The sequence below is a fragment of the Tenrec ecaudatus genome, chromosome 1, assembly GCF_050624435.1.
Source record: "Tenrec ecaudatus isolate mTenEca1 chromosome 1, mTenEca1.hap1, whole genome shotgun sequence".
In the NCBI taxonomy this organism is placed as follows: domain Eukaryota; kingdom Metazoa; phylum Chordata; class Mammalia; order Afrosoricida; family Tenrecidae; genus Tenrec; species Tenrec ecaudatus.
Window position 1 is genome coordinate 166723758 of NC_134530.1, and position 16483 is coordinate 166740240.

Consider the following 16483-nt stretch of genomic DNA (forward strand, 5'->3'; position numbering starts at 1 on the left):
AGTAGGAAAACACTCGATGGATGGCAGGGAATTGAGCTAGAATCCTCTGACTGCAGGGACCTTCACAGGGGGGTCCCCTCCTTCCCCACAGGGCACATAACCAGATGCTTCTGATTTGCTCAGAGGCCCGCCCCTCTAAAAATCTTCGCTGCCCAGCCCTGTCCCCGCTCCTTCCGCGCTGCCAGCGCCCTCCGTGGTCTAGTCTAGCCCCGCCCCCTCCTCTCTGGACCCCTTCTAGGTCCGCTGATCTCCAAGATTCAAGGCCTCATCCAAGTCCAGGTCGCCCTAGCCCCTGTCCCTTGACACAGGATCCACCAGGCAGGTGGCCCCGCCCCGGCCCGCCCCTCATAGCCCCGCCCCGGCCCCTGAGTCGGCCTTTGGCTCCGCCCCAGGCCCGGCCGGCTCCTCCCTTCAGGCCCCGCCCCAGGCCCCGCCCCAGGCCAGGCCGGCTCCTCCCTTCAGGCCCCGCCCCAGGCCCGGCCGGCTCCTCCCTTCGCGCCTCGCTCTGACCCTGCGGCGCCCCCTGGCGGCCCGCATGCGCTCTGCCGGCGCCCTGTCCCGCCGGCCGTCCCGCGTCGCGCGGTTGCCGTGGAGAGGGACGCGGAGCCTAATCCGTCTGCGGCATGTCGGGCGAGTCGAGCGCGGCCTCGCCCAGGGCTCCGCGTCCAGGGACCCAGAAGGCCTCCGGCACGGTGACCAAGAAGGGGGAGCGCGGGACTAAGGAGAAGCCGGTGACCAACCTGCAGCTGGTGGGCGAGGAGGAGCCCAGGAACCCGGGTACGGCGGCGGGGGCTCTAGTAGCCGGGCGGCGGCGGGGACTGAAGGCCGGAAATAACGAAATGGTGGCCTTTCTGGTACCCGCTAGTGCTGCAGCGGAACTCTGCAACTCCTCCGTGCCCGCCGCTTAACGTTAGACACCCCAGGGTGAGCAGCCGCCCAGAGGCCTGGAGGGCGTCCGGCTTCCCAAAGACCCACACTCACTGCCATCATCAAGTCGCTTCTGATGCCCAGCGACCCTGTAGGACAGGCTAGAACTGCTTTCTGAGACTGTAATTTTTACAGGAGTAGAAAGCCTCGACTTTCTCCTGTGAAGCGAATGGTGGTTTCGAACTGCTGACCACGCTGCTAGCAGCTCAATATATAACCACTAAGCCACAACTCCACGCCCTGCCCATGCCGGGCCCTCGGTCTGGAACTCTTCCCACCCCTTCCTCGAACTAACTCCCACCTCCCCTTCAAGGAGCCTCCCAAGCCTCTCAACTCCTCCAGGAAGCCTCTTAACTAACCCCTCTCATTCCTGCACCCCCAACCCCACCGGCAGCCCCTGCCTTTCTCTCCAGAGGGCTCCCAGTGGCAACACAGGGTCTGTCCTACAGCAGGTGCCGCCAGGGTGGGGTGGGGTGGGGTGGGGTGGGGGACGTCCTATCTCTCCACACTCCACAGCCTGGCCTCTATTTTGTCCCCAAATAAGCCAAGCCTCTCTCTATCCCCTCCCCCCACCCTAATTGCATTTGCTGGTCTGGGTTTTGGTTTTTCTGTCTACAGTGCTCTCTCCCAGATCTTCATGTGCCGGGATTTCTGCCTTAGCACACTCAGTTCAGATGTCACCTCTTGAGGCAGGACTCCCCCGACCTTTCCTCACTCACTGCCATGGAGTCGTGGAGACCCTCTAGGACTGGGGGACCTATCCCTGTGGCTTTCTGAGACTGTCACTCTTTAGGGGAGTAGAAAGCCTCCTCTTCCTCCTACGGAGCAGAGCAGGTGGGGGTTCTAACTGCTGACCTTTCGGTGAGTAGCCCCAAGCAGAACCCACTTCACTACCGGGTCTTCACTCCCTCCCTTAGCCTGGGATATTTTCTCTATAGTCCCAACGCCCAGGGGAAGTTATCTAGGATTCTGCAGGAGTCTCTGGGTGGCACCGATGGTCAGGTGCTGGGAGATGAACCAAAGGTTGGTGGGTTGAACCTACTCCAAGGTACCTCTGAAGAGAGGCCTGGCAGTGGCCTTTGGAAAGATCCCAGCCATGAAACTCCATGGAAGACAGTTGTGTCCGACACACCTGGCTTCACCATGAAGCAGGCCGACTGGATGGCACTGCTTTTGTTTTGGCTTTACTACCTCGCCAGAGTGTCAGCTCCTTGAGGCCAGAGTCCTGATTGCCGCCCCACTGGCTCTTGTACACGGGGTGTGTGCGTGCTGAAAGACTGGGTAGACGATTCCCGTGGAATGGTGGCACCAGCACTGGACTGAGAGGGTGGGGGGTTTGGTTTCTTCGCTGCTCTAAGAGGCAGGGTGGCCTAGTGGGTCAGAGCGTGGATCTGTAATTGGGACAGTAAATGGCCCCACTGTCCCAGAGTGCTCTCAGGGATCACAGGGCCTAGAAGGTGTAATGTGCTCCTGGCACAAGCCTCCACCACCCTTAGCTTAGCTGCGTGGCCTGGGGTGATCTGCTGTAAATGGAGATGGGATCTTGCCCTGGCTGGCTGGGATCAGGAGCAACAGAGGTAATGGTGACAGACTAAGTTGAAAACGGCAAAGTCATGAGTCCATTCCCTCCCCGAAATCATCCAGTCTGTACCTGCTGTGTGCCCCATGCCCTTCTCAGTGCGATACCCAGCACCCAGCCCAGCTCCTGGTCTCAGAAAGGTAGATTCATATTTTGAACTTAATTTGAGCTCAGGGAACCTACACTTGGGCTGGCTCCCCACTCCCCCATTTTGGATACAGTAAGATTAAAAATGATGTATAGGGAGGAAGGCCCAGGGGGTGATGGGTGCACTGAGGGGGCAGTTACAGTCATTCACGTAAGTCAACAATTTTCTAATGCCTGTGCTTTACCAGGCCTTAGGGAGACAGACAGGTGACCAAGATGACCCAATCCTGCTCCCATGGAAACCACTGGAAGGGTATAGAGGGCAACTCTAAGCAAAAAGGAACTCGTTGGAAGCGGTGGTTCAAACCAGCCAGCTTTCTCATCAGAGAGGAGCAGGAACTTGCTTTCTCTGTATGGGGGTGGGGTGTGTGAAACATCTTGGGGGTAAAAGCGCTGTTAGGCCAACCTTGGTCATGTGCCGTCTCAGAGGTCAGTGCGGTTACCTCGGGTGGCAAGTGTGTGAGCTGGAGAAGGGCCATTTCCCCAGAGAGGGCGACGAGAGAGCTATGAGCCCGGTTACACTCAGAACCAACATGCAGCGCACTCTGGGTGCGGTATGGAAAACTTCGTAGAAGGGGAGAGAAAGGCGGTGGGCAGGTGAGTTAAGAGGCTCTTCCCAGAGCCCTGGAGACTGTGGTGGTGGTAGTGAGGGGGTGGGGCAGGGAAAGGGCAGAGGAGTGGGACTGGGTCCGTTCCTTGGAGAAATACTTTGGAGGTGGACATAATCAGAGCTGGTGACTAGTAGAGTTGGGGGCGGGGAGGGGAAGAGTGAGGGACAAAGCAGGACTGAGGCCGCATCCCTGGATTGGGCAGCCGAGAGACAGGAAAGCCTGAAGGGGGAGTGTGCCCTTTGCTTTCTTTTGTTTTAACACTTTTATTGGCACATCATTTACATAGCATACACTTCAATAGTTCAATCACAGGAAAGAGAATTGTACAGTCCTTACCTTATCAATATTAGAACACTCCCACGCCCCATGGTCGAATCACCTTCAAGATGAGTTGGGCAATCACAGTTCAGTGCTCCCTCCCCCTCCCGCCTTCATCTCCCACTCCAGAAATCCCCCTGCCCTCCCGATCACCCACTCCCACCCCTGCCTCCCCCAGCAGCCCCTGTATCTGCCAGTGTCACTATGCATCCACTCCTGTGGGCTGCAAACTGGGACACCCAACAGAAACAACAAAAACCACATTCAAACTAAGGTGGTGCGGATAAAAGAATAACCATAACACAAAGACCAAAATACAAAGTAAGAAAGAAGAGACCTTTGCTGACATTTCAAAAGCCAGGGGAAGATGCCTGTCATGGGGCAAGTTAGAGAGACCACCCACAACCAACTCAAGCCGGTCCACAGGAGGCCATCGGGCCAAGTGTGGAGTCTGAGCCAGCACATTCAAGGTGGCGGTGGTCTCAGCCTGTGGCAAGGCTGTCTGGGACTCTTGAGCGCATCTGCCAGCGGCTCGGTCTGACCAGACACTCTGCAGATGGGCCTGGGGCTCCCACTGTCCTCCATCGCCTTCCACAAAGTGGATGTTCTTAAATTTAGCTGTGATGCTTTCCCTGCGCCATATTTGAATTGTTAATGGTCATCTTTGGATCACACAGACTGGCGTGCGTCTTTCGTGTGGACTTAGTTGACGTCTTACATTTTCTATGGTTGGTTTTAGTGGAAATTTAAGTACATTTTCCTTCTCTGGCAGGTTTCTTCTGTCTGGCTTCTGGCGGTTTTCTGTACAGCTCTTTAATTGAAGGTTATTTCCAAAGCATTTAGAACAGTGCTGGAGACTACTGAGTATGATATACCAAACCAAACACATTGCTATCAAGTCAACTCTGACTCATGACGGCCTATAGGACGGCCCTATGGGACAGGGTAGGATTATCCTTACTGGTTTCTGAAACTGACCCCTTTAGAGAGTAGAAAGCCTTGTTTTTCTCCAGCAGAGAGACTGGTGGTTTTGAACTGCTGACCTTCAGCTTAGCAGCCCCACACACAAGCACAAGGGATCCTTTTCTGTCGGTTGTGACAAATCTCACTGCCTTCTGCCAGCGACTGCAGACCCATAGTGACTCCACAGGACAGGGCAGAACTGCCCCTGTGAGTTTCCCGGGCTGTAACTATTTACATGAATAGGAAGCCCCATCTTTCTCGCGTGGAGCGGTTCCTGGTTTCGAACAACAAACCTTGAGATTGCAGCCCAATTCATAACCAGGTCGCCACCAGGGGACTCAAGTGTGCTCAATGTAAGTGGTGTGAAATACATTGAAGCCTGCTCCTCCGCTGGACCTTGGGGGCCTTCTGCTTACCTCAGGGCAGGGGTTTCTTTCTCCCGGTGACCCCAGGAGTCCCAGCAGGGAAGGTGACATAGCAGGTTGGTGGGGACACCCAGGGGGCGGCGGGGGCAGCACAGAGCCGCCCCTGGAGCTGATGGTCTCCTCTGGGGCTTCCTGTGGGGGGCGCGGGCACAGTGGGCATGGCACCCCTCGCTGGAGCCGCCCTGCACCCCTTGGCCCCGCAGAGGAGTACCAGTGCTCCGGAGTGCTCGAGATAGACTTCGCCGAGCTCTGCACGAGGTCGGGGTACTCGGACTTCCCCAAAGTTGTCCTCCGGCCCCGCCCCCACCCGACCTTCGTCCCTTCAGCCTCCATGTCGGAAAAGCCCACCACCCTGGGTGAGTGCCCCAGCCGCTGGAATGGCGGGGCGCAGCGGGTGATCCCAGGCGGGGCTGGCCGGGGTCGGGTCGCCCTCCTCACCCTGGGCCGCCCCCTCTGCCTTCCAGAGGAGCAGCGGCTGCTGTCGGGCTCCTGCAGCATCAACAGCCTGGAGAGCAAGTACGTGTTCTTCCGGCCCACCATCCAGGTGGAGCTGGAGCAGGAGGACCCCAAGACCGTGAAGGAGGTCTACATCCGCGGTGACGCTGACCCCCTCGTCCCTCCCAGGAGTCTCTCACACCCTGCCCTGCCACCCCAGGCCTGAGACTCCTCTGTCCTGTCTGCAGGTTGGAAGGTGGAGGACCGCATTCTGGGCATCTTCTCAAAATGCCTGCCGGCCCTCAGCCAGCTGCAGGCCATCAAGTGAGAGGACGTCTCGGGGTGGGGGTGGGAGGCCAGTGTGGGGAATAGGACTCCTGGTGGTATGCAGGAGAGAACTGGGAGGATTCTGCAGCCTTGGGGACTTGGGGGGGTGGGGTGCGGAGATGGGCGGGGTCTGGGTCAGAGTGGATGGGAGGTGGGTGGGTTTCCCAGGAAGGGGAGGCGCCCACTCTGTTTCTGTACTTGCTCCCTTTCCAGCTTTTGGAAGGTGGGGCTGACTGATAAGACCCTCACCACCTTCATCGCCCTCCTGCCTCTCTGCTCACCCACACTCAGGTCAGCGGAGGGGGGACCCCAGGGGCGAGCGCTTAGCCAGGTGGCCAGACAGTGGGGAGTGGTTTGGTACGAGGTAGCAAGCCCCAGTTTCTGTGGCCCTGGACCGACAGCCCTGTGACCAAATAGGACCAGGCCCCTGTCTGCTGGGTCCTGAAGTTCTCATCCAACAAGGAGCCTGTCCCTCTTTCCCCCTGCCTCAGGACCTCCTCCCCCCATGGTGACACCCCACCCGCAGTTTCTCTCCCCTGCTCCTTGTTGCTTGGGGCCTTGGGCTGCACCAGGGGCTGGTGAGATGTCGTCCTTGTCCTCCAGGGACTCACGTCCAGGGAGGGAGGGAGGAACAGACAGGGCAGGCCTTGTGGAGCCTGGTGGCGGTGGCAGAGGAATGGCTCTGTGGGTGTAGTCCTTGGCACACGGGCTGTCTGTCTCAGGACGTGCCTGGTAGCTTTGCTCTGGTAGGGTGCTAGGCAGGACTCAGGAGGCAAGCCACACCCTTTGGGGCACCCCCCCTGGGAAGGGGCACCCCATCACCTTTGCCTCTCCAGGTTTCAAGCTAGGCGAGTCACCAGGTCCAGCTCCCCCTCAAGGGGAGGGGTTCCACCACAGAACAGCTCTCAGGAGGTGGGGTCATTGTGGGCCAGCTCAGAGGCCACCTAACCACAGGTCGCTGACTCTGGGCAGGGACCTCTCATGGTCACACTCAAGGGTTCACCAAAGTCTGGGGAGCTGTCACACACAACCCTACTGAAGGTTGTCCCCCAGCTCCCCGTGTTTGCTGTCTAGACTCCCTCCCTCAGGGTCTCTGAGGTTCCCCTCAGTTCTCAGCTCTCACCTGCCTCCCTCCCCCGCCCCCCAGGAAGGTGTCTCTGGAGGGGAACCCACTGCCAGAGCAGTCGTATCACAAGCTCATGGGATTGGACAGCATGTGAGACTCCCTTTCCTCCCCCTCTCTCCCTCCCAAGTCATCCTCTGCCCCACCCATGCATGTTCTCAAGTCACGGCCATGCTCTGGTCCTCACTCAGAGAGCCTCTAGGATGGAGCGGGACTGCCCCACGGCGCTCTTAGGCCGGCAGGGTTTCATCTTTCTACGGCAGAAGGGCTGGTGGGCGGCTGGAAGCGATCAGACTTTGTTAGCAGGGCAACGCTTAGCCCACTGCTCCACGAGGGCTCCTTAGCCAAATCAAACGCGCTGCCATTGCGTGGATTGCGACACAGGGCGAGCCAGGGACCCTCAACTGAGGCCGGACGGCCCTCCTCGTGGCCCCCTCGGTCCCTATTCCCGCCCACCTCCCAGGACTGCGGTGCCAATGACTCGATCTCCTGCCCTAGGATTGCCCATCTGTCCCTGCGGAACAACAACATCGACGACCACGGCGCGCAGCTGCTGGGCCAGGCCCTGTCCACGCTGCACAGCTGCAACAAGAACCTTGTCTCCCTCAACCTGGGCTTCAACCACATCGGGGACGAGGGCGCGGGCTACATCGCCCAGGTGCGTGCGCAGCGGGCAGGCCCGGGGCTTGGGGGCGGCTGGCCGGGCCCTCACTCCCCTCCCCGCCCGCCCGCGCAGGGCCTCCGACTGAACCGCTCGCTGCTCTGGCTGTCCCTGGCGCACAACCGCATCCAGGACCAGGGAGCCCTGAAGCTGGCCGAGGTGGGTGGCCGGGGCGTGTCCCGATCGGGGCGTGGCCGGCGGGCTGGCCCCGCCCCGCACGCTCCTGCTAGCGGAGGCCCTGCTTCGCCCAGGTGCTGCGCCCCTTCGAGCTGACCCACACCGAGGTGGTGGAGCGCCGCCGCCTCCTGCTGGAGAAGGGCACGCAGGAGCGAGTACGATCGGTCAGAGCCACTCGCCGGTGCACGTGGCTGCTGCTCAGCCCGCCGCCTGGTCCCGTGCCCGACCCTGACCCTGACCTGTCACCCCGGGCCTGACTACCTAACTCACGCGTGCTAAGCAGACGCTAGATTTAAACGGGCGGACCTTGAAGCCCCATTCGTCCTAGAGCCAGCAAGTGCTTCTTAGCTGGCAGGTGCCTCGGAGTTCTCATCTGTTAAGCGGGGATGCAAATTGTACCGCCACGTGAGCGTTTTGAGGCTTGAACGCATGACTTTAGAAGCGTGCCTGGCACTTAGCAGAATTCAAGTTAGCCACTATTTATCTCGTCACAATTAGGACCCCTCTTCCCTCGGTGGCCCCCAGGCTCCTCTGCAATTTCTTTCCAGGTGCCCCTCATCCCAGGGGAGCCCCAACCATGCTTTCTTGGGATTTAGGCTTGGGGGTTGGTGGTGGGGGTGGCCAGCTACCTACAGCCCAGACCCAAGGCTTCCCCTCCCCCTCCCTGGCTGCTTCCTCGATCTGCTCATTCCTATGACCACAGCCTACCTCCTCTCGGCATGTGGACTACAAATCCGACCGGGATAAGAATCAAGCCATTGGGGCCAGCAGCCTTGCACTGTCCGACAAGACGGACAAGATGCCAGCCTCGAAAACCCCCAAGAGCCTGGGGGCAAAGAAGAAGGAGAAGTCGGGGGTAGGCTTGCTGGGGGCCAGAGAGCCTTGGGTGCTGGAAGGACACAGGGAGAGGGGTTGCTTCCCCACTGGAAGGTGGACCGTTCGCAACCTCTTCTACAGGAAGTGGTCAAGAAAGAGGAGAAGTCAGGGTCTGGGCAGTCTCCCACACAAGGAACCCCCAAGAAAGAAGACGCCTCCAAGTCAGGCAAAGGGAGTAAGTTCGAGTGCACCTCGCCAGCCTCTCCTGAGGCAAAGGAAGGCGCTCTGGGCAGGAAGCTGGAGGCCTGCTCAGGGCCTGGTTCTGACAAGACAGGCCTTGTCATGCCCTCCCACCTTCTTTCTTTGACAGTGACCCTGGGGCATTCTCTCTTGGACGGGCGTCCTGACCCACCACCCTCCATCCCTCCTCTCCGGGGGTGGGGGGGGGAGGCAGGGTGGCTTCTGTGGCTTTATCCTCACTAAAGGAACCCAGTTGGGCCCTCTCCCCCTTGTTTCTATGGCACCCAAGTCCAAGGCTGTCAGTTTGGGGGAGTCTTTGGGGAGCCCTGGTGGTGTCAGAGTTCTCCATGCTCCCTGCTCCTCCTCCCGATCCAGAGGGGCCGGCCCCTGAGCAGAAGCCAGTGAAGGGGAAGGGGACCAAGCCCGGGAGCAAAGAGAAGCGGAGCATCCTCCTGGAGTCGGAGGTAGTCTGTCGTAGAAGCCGGCTTCCCCCCTCCTCCGGCTGCCCCAGCCCCTCTGGGAGGGAAGTCTGTCCTGCCGCACAGCAACGTTCTATGTCCTCCCTCGCGTCTGCGCCGCACCTGGAACATGCTGTGGGACTCGTGCTTGGGAGCCCCCACCTCACCGGAGACGGCCCCCACCCAGCCCACTTCCTTTTCTGTGCTTAGCCCCCACTTCTGAGTCAAGGTCTCTACTCCACCTGCTTCCCACAGGGCTGAGGGCACACTGCCACCTGCCCCTTGCCTACAAAGCATCGCGTTTTCTACCCTGAGGAAAGCAGCGCTTAGAAAAGTTTTATTGGCACATAACTCACTTAAAAAACGGACCTTTTCTTGTGAACTGGGCGGAGGCTTAGAGTCGTTTCCAGTCAACAACGTACATACGCTTCGTCTCCTCACTGCTTGCAACCTCCACAACCTAACGCCACTTATCCCACTTCCTGTTTCCACGCCCTCTGAACTTGGCCTTGGATCAATGCTGCCCTTTTGGTCTCAGGTTGACCATCCTCAGGTGTGGGCACCTCCCTAGTGTTACTCTTGCCCTGTAGACCTGTGTCTTGTTTGGCTGAGAACAGCCATGGCCGGGCAGTGTGCCTGTGGGTTTCCCGCTCTCTGCCCAGTAAGCCTGCTCATCCCGCTGATTGTGAGCGTTGTTCCCCACCTGTTCTCCCGCTCTGTCCTCCCCTAAGGTGCTTCCTGCCAGAGCCGTGGTCAGGGTGGCCAGGCACCGTCTGCTTCCCCTGCTCTCAGGGCTGTGCAGACTGAGTCCAGCGGGCCGATTGTTTCTGTGCACCTGGCGGTCCCTCCACTCTGTGTTTCCCCTGACGTGGACAGAGTTGCATCTTAGACCCCAGTTGCTACACGCTGAAAGCTTGATGTGGAAGACTGTCTTTGGAGCTTCTTACACGGTGGTTTGTGACCCCATGTGGGGTTGTGTAATGGATGAAGGGTGGCAAAAAAAGTGTATGACCATAAAGTAATTACAACCCACTGTTTAATGAAACGAGCTTTCTGGTCTCTCCACGGATCCACCCAAGCCCAGAGCGGAGGGCCGTGTACGCACAGCACTTCCGGTGTTTCTCACACAGCCCCTGCCTCCATCACGTCTTGCTGATTACCTCCTCCTCAAGTATCGCTGTCGCCTCAGTTAACACTCCTCTGCCATCTAGCCAGGAATATCCCCTCCTACCCTGGTAACCATCAAAAGCGACTTCTTTAAAATGATGAATTAAAATTTTTTATTAGGGGCTCATACAACTCATCACAATCCATACACACATCAATTGTATGAAGCACATTTGTACATTCATTGCCCTCATCATTCTCAAAACATTTGCTCTCCACCTAAGCCCCTGGCATCAGCTCATTTCCCCCCTCCCTCATGAACCCTTGATAATTTATAAATTATTATTTTGTCTTACCCTTCACCCACTTTTCTGTTGTCTGTCCCCAGGGAGGAGGTCACATGTAGATCCTTGTAATCGGTCCCCCCTTTCCACCACACTTTCCCTTCACCCTCCCAGTATCGCCATTCTCACCACTGGTCCTGAAGGGATCATCTGTCCTGCATTCCCTATGTTTCCAGTTCCTATCTGTACCAGTGTACATCCTCTGGTCTAGCCAGATTTGTAAGGTAGAATTGGGATCATGATAGTGGGGTGGGGGTGGGGTTGGAAGCATTTAGGAACTAGAGGGAAGTTGTATGTTTTATCATTGCTACACTGCACCCTGACTGGCTCGTCTCCTCCCCGCGACCCTTCTGTAAGGGGAAAAACAAATTTTTGTTGGCCTTTTTAAAAACAAACAAACAAAAAACAATAGCAGCCTCATACATTATTTGTCCTTTTGTGGTTAATGAATCTCACTTGCATCATGCCCTCTAGGTTCACCCATGTTATGGGGTGCTTCATAGATTTCTTCCCCAACCTGGCGTAATTTGTATCAGTGTGAATGTCCATTTCTTTATCCCTTCTTCCACACTCACTGGGTAGTTTTTATTTATTTATATATGTAAGTATAAGCTGATATTTTCAGCATATCTTTAATAGTTTTTGTGGTGATATTAGGTGCCTTGGCAGATATTCGGGCATATATGGTAGGTTGTTTCCATCTCTTTGTTATTGGAAATACGAGGGAGTACCCTCCTCCGCCAAAAAAAAGGGGAAGGCTCCACAAGTCTGCGCTTTCATAGTACACACTTTTCCCGTTAGGCAAGCATCCAGCAACCGCTCGAGTTAGTGCACCCAGTGGCGTTGCCTAGGAAGGTTCTCTCTGGTCAGAGAATTTTTTTATAAAAGCAGTTTTGCTTGAACCTTGTTTTTTTTTTTGTGGTGGCTGGTTTAAGAGAACAGCCTCCTGCAGCTGTGAAATTTTGTTTTCTGCTCAGGAAAAATGTCGCAGAAAATGCCATGTTGAACCCAGCTTACAAGGAAGGACAGTGCTATGGGAAAAACTCAAGTGTACCAGTAGTGGTTTTCTTGTTTCAAAAAGGTGAAATGTCGATTGATGACAAACCTCCTTCTGGAAGTTTGTCAAATTCTCAAACGGAGTTCATTCTCCAGGTCAGACTGTTAATCAAGCTTTCTATTTAGTGGATCTGAAAAGCTTGTGTCAGTGTACAACAAAAAAAGGCCAGATTTGTGGCAGACGGGGGACTGGTTTTGCCACCATGACAATGCACCTGCTTCCGCAGCCATCTCAGTGCAGCAGTTTTTGGCAAAAACAGCATGCCTCTCATGCCCAACCTGCCTGACCTCACTCCATGTGGCTTCTCTGTTTCTGTGATGAATGACAAGGGAAGACAGCGATTTGATGACATAGAAGAGATGAAGGAAATAACGAGGGAGGTGCTGTCAGTCATCCAAACACGTTTGGAAAATGTTTCCAAGAATGGATTCATAGATTTGGCGAATGTATTACATGTGATGGAGAGTACTTTGAAGGTGATAGGGTTGTTTTGTAAAAAAATTTAAATACATAGCTTTGAAAAGAAAATCCAGTTTTTTGGGGGCATACCCGTGATGAACATGGGTGTGCATGTACCTGCTCATGTCACAGCCCTCATGTGTCGTGAGATATGTGCCAACTAGAGGGACTGCTGGGGCATTCCTTCTCGGCCTTAAGGGAGCAAGCACCATGCTGCGCCCCAGTGGGCGCACCACGGAGCCATGGGTGCACCGGAGTTTTGGCTCTCCACCCCCTTGCCGGCACTCACTTCAGTTTGGACTTTCTCATTAACATGTTGGCCTGCAGTTTGGAACCCCCAGCTGCTCCCTGGGAGAAAGACGAGACTTTCTACTCCCATGCAGAGTTAGTGTGGGAAACCCACAGGGGCGGTCTGCCTGCCCCACAGGCTGGCTGTGCGTCGGCATGGACTCGATGGCAGGGAGTCCGTCCAGCTTTGGGGGATGGCTGATGACCAGCGTTTCTTTGTGTTTGTTGGCTGCCCACGTCTTCTTCAGTGAAGTGTCGATTCCAGGCTCAGCCTATTTAGTTGATTACTGATTTGTCTTTTATTGATTGCGGTGTTGACGTTTCAGGGACAACCTGCTATTGGATGTCTTCTCTGGCACCCAAGGCCTGATCTCACAAAATCAGTTCCTTCCAGCAGAGGAAGGGAATGGGTGTTGCCTTCCGATTCCTGTCGCCTCCATCCGGGGCTCTCAGAGGTCACCTCTTCCTGCCTTCTGTGCTCCCTCCCTCCCTCCTCCTCCTGCCTCTCCTGCCCACATCTCTGCACCTGTCCTTCCCTTTTCTGGATACTTCCCTTGCTCTTCATCTGCGAACGTCCACTTGGGAGCACTCACATTCAGGACCTCTGGTGCGTTGGTCTAACCTCAAGGTCAACTGTTCAAAATCACCAGCCACTCTGGGAGGAAGATGAGGCTTTACTCTTGGTCTCAGAAGCCCAGAGGGGCGGTTCTGCCCTGTCCCACAGGCTTGCTGAGTCGGCATCGATTCGATTTTGAGTGCTCTCATTGGTAGCGCACCTCCTCTAGCCACCCCCCCCCCCCTCCGTGCCTACCATCCTGAGCTTGCCGCTGTCACACACATTCCTCCTCTTCTGGTCGCCGGCCCGCTTCTTGCGGGTGGGCTTCCTCATCTCTGTGCACGTTGACCTCTTCACCAGTGCCCCTCTTCGCCTGCCATTTGCATTCTGCCCAACAGCTGGTTGCCGAAACCACAGAGATGGTCAACCCTCTCCTGGAGCCCGTGGTACACCGAGACGGAAAAGTGTTCATGCCGGGAAACAGGGTCCTTCTGCACCTCAACCTCCTCCGTATGTTTGCCAGCCCCATCCTTGAGGCTGCCTGGGCCCCACGAGCCCTGCAGGTGCCCCAAACCCCATGGGGCATTACTTGGTTCTCCCAGGTCCGAGCATCAGGTTGTCTGAGACCCTCGCATGGGCCTGTGGGAAGGGCCCAAATCTGGGAGAGGGTGGTTGGAGGAGTGCTTGGGTGGAAGGCCAGCTGGCTCTGGTGGGGATGTCCGAGGCCAGCCTGTCCATACCTACTCCCAGGTAACCGCATCACAGAGGTGGGGCTGGAAGGCTTCCTGGCCACAGTGCAATATCAGGTGCAGGTCTCCAAGTCCAAGGCGGCGTCCAAAGGCCCCGTGGGGCTGCTTTGGCTGTCCCTGGCGGTGAGTTCCCAGCACCCTCTTCGCACCCCCAAGATTTCTGGAGTTCCTTGGATCACAACCTAGCCTCTAGCCCTCTTGCTGCACAGCCAGTCTCCCGTGTCCCCCAGCCCTAACCCACCTTCCTCCTCAGCTGCCAGCCTGCCCTTTCCTCTTTCAGAAAAATTACTTCCCCCCACAATGTGCGGTGCACTCCCTGATCCAGGAGCTGATGCTGCCCCGGGACCCCGTGAACAAGGCCAGGCCCCGGGAGGAGGAGGCCGTGGCTTTCGCAGTCTAGCCCTTCCCGTCCCTCGGGGGCTGCTGTCCCGGGGGCTCTGGCCAATAACAATGCGCGGCTGCACGTTCCCTGGAGGTGGTGTGAACCGTTTGTCCAGCCCGGAAAGCGCCGAGCTGTTAGGCGGTCTGCGGCTGGAAAGGGCGGGGCAGGGATGGTGTTGTGCGTGGCCTCCAAGTTCTGCTGGAGGGACCCTGGCCTTGTCTCCCCGAGGGTGTGCGCTCTGCACTGTGGCTGCTTCAGATGTGGCAGGCCACGTTGGAATGGTTGCTAGGCTCACCGCCATTTAAACAGCACGTCCAAACCTGCCACGTGAACCTTGGCGACAGTGTGAGATGTTAGCTATCTGAAGCAAGACACCTGGGGCCCCACGTCTGAGCCTTCTGGGCTGCCTTTCAGTGCGCAGTGTGTGGACAGTGTCCAGACGCGTGGCCCTGGCTCCCGAGAGGCCAGAGGAGGTGGAGGTGAACTGGGGATTGGCTTCTTCACCTTTGGGCTGGTTTAACCTGTTGAGCACTCCCTCATTCTGTACCGCGGACTGCCCCCAGTCCCCTTTGTGTGCTGCTGCTCCTTGGGCTGCCCCCACCCTTCTGAAGCTGCTGGTCAGCTTCTCCAGAGGACACCTTCCACCTCCTTGGATTCCTCACCAATCACACTGTGGATGCTGCGTGCAGGCCAGCCAGTCTCCTCACTCCCACCCGAATACTTCTGGACTGTCACGAGCTCCCCGCCCGGTCCCCCTCTCGACGTGTGCACGACAGATGTGCAGCTAGACTGGACGCTGCGAGGGCCAGACCTAGTTTGAGACTGAATACTGGATATTTTATGCTGAAATAGAGTATGTCACTTCATTCTTCAAGAGGAAGACTCACAGGTATAATGGACAGAGGTTAGTCCTGGGGAAGAGGCCTCGGAGGTGAGAGCAGGAAAAGGGAGGACCTCCAAGCCGGTCCATCGCACACGCACATATGTGTACCAGACATTCAGTGAGCACTCATGGGAACCCATGGCTCGGGAGAATATGCGGATGAGGGTTTGGGACGGGCGTGGGGAGTATCATTACTGTGTTGTGTGAAACTGCACCCAGTCCATAGGGAAAAAACATCAGTGTCTTTTTCACAGTAATTCTAAGAATCACACACACTACCACAGTTGAAGAATATTTAACTTTTCTTAAAAAAACAAAAAATTAACCATGAAAGGAAGAAAATAAGAGTATACATTATCTGAACAGCAAAACAGTCATTTCCATTTATCTCTATTTTATATATTATATATATATATATATATATATGTATATATACACCTAGCACAGTGTGTATATTCTCTAGTAGTGGGTGAGGAGCGAGGACGTGGGAATGGGGCCCAAGCTGTGAGCCCTGGGGATGGTCCTGGGTTAATCCAGCATTCTTTTCCCTTGCCCCGGCCTCCGGGGAGCCGGTTCTCAGCTCTGTGCCCCACACTGGTTTTCCACAGAGGCAGGGTTTGTGTCCCCATCTCGGAAGGAGGGAGCAGTCAGCACCAAGCTAACAGGCTGGGCTGGGCACTCACCCACAGGGGACAGGGCAGCTCAGGCTGGGTTCTACCTTTTGGCCCTGACCCTGGAGCTGGACTGGGGTGGGGGGTGATCAGGAAGGTCTGCTCACTTGGAGATGAGGGGGCCCCCTCTTATCTCAGCTATCCTTTCTGTAACTGCCTCCAACACCCCAGAAACAGAAACAACAAAGGCAGTAGTTATTTACAATGGTGACGATGCACATACACTACATACATATTTATAGGAAACCAAAGTGACAAAGAATGGAGGGAGGCATCCCACCCCCCAGCCTTGGGGTCCTGGGAGCAAGGGAGGGAGGAAGGAACAAAGTGCATCTATACAGAAGACTCCTCCTCGTGCTTGCAAGTTTAGGGGCCCCACAGAGAAGTGGGGCTGGGAGACAGACTTGTCAGTGGGGGCCCGTCCGGATGCAGTCAGCATGCTTAGGAGATGGGAGAGGCCTTGGCGGGGTGTGTGTGTGTGTCAGGCTGAAGGGACGTTGAAACTTGACTCCAATCCGAGCAGACCAAGCAACATGCGGACCTCCTTCCCAGGCCTTGGCTGGGTCCCGGTCCCCACATGCCTACACCATGGGGAGCAAGTCTGGGGCTCCCACCTGGGCCCCTGCCTCAGGCCAGTCTCTGAGGGAGGAGTGGGTCACAGAGGGGTTGGTAGTTTGGGTGGTCACAGTCCTGGGGCTGTGGCTGTGGCCCTGTCTTCCAGCGGGGAGTTAGAACCTGCAGGAGGGGTGGTGACAGGAAGAGCCAATGAGCTTTGGGACT

At 56.6% G+C, this 16483-nt stretch overlaps 2 protein-coding genes across 6 annotated transcripts in view; one reads left to right on the forward strand and one right to left on the reverse strand.

Annotated features, from left to right (window-relative positions):
* Positions 1 to 597: 597 nt before the first annotated feature.
* On the forward strand, positions 598 to 14209 carry LRRC71 (leucine rich repeat containing 71). Its single transcript, XM_075563629.1, has 15 exons — positions 598 to 777; positions 5174 to 5326; positions 5435 to 5566; positions 5654 to 5729; positions 5946 to 6023; positions 6880 to 6948; positions 7354 to 7513; positions 7592 to 7675; positions 7768 to 7857; positions 8397 to 8549; positions 8651 to 8744; positions 9125 to 9213; positions 13417 to 13528; positions 13769 to 13890; positions 14048 to 14209. Exons 1-15 carry the CDS (start codon positions 624 to 626, stop codon positions 14165 to 14167), a joined length of 1686 nt encoding a protein of 561 aa, XP_075419744.1. The 5' UTR covers positions 598 to 623; the 3' UTR covers positions 14168 to 14209.
* Positions 14210 to 15923: 1714 nt separating this feature from the next.
* ARHGEF11 (Rho guanine nucleotide exchange factor 11) overlaps positions 15924 to 16483 on the reverse strand; it is a 112494-nt gene continuing 111934 nt past the window's right edge. For all 5 annotated transcript variants that reach the window (XM_075563619.1, XM_075563610.1, XM_075563620.1 and 2 more), the window contains one exon: positions 15924 to 16438. In XM_075563619.1, the coding sequence (XP_075419734.1) occupies positions 16386 to 16438 (53 nt within the window). In that variant the 3' untranslated portion in view covers positions 15924 to 16385. The remainder of the gene's footprint in view (positions 16439 to 16483) is intronic.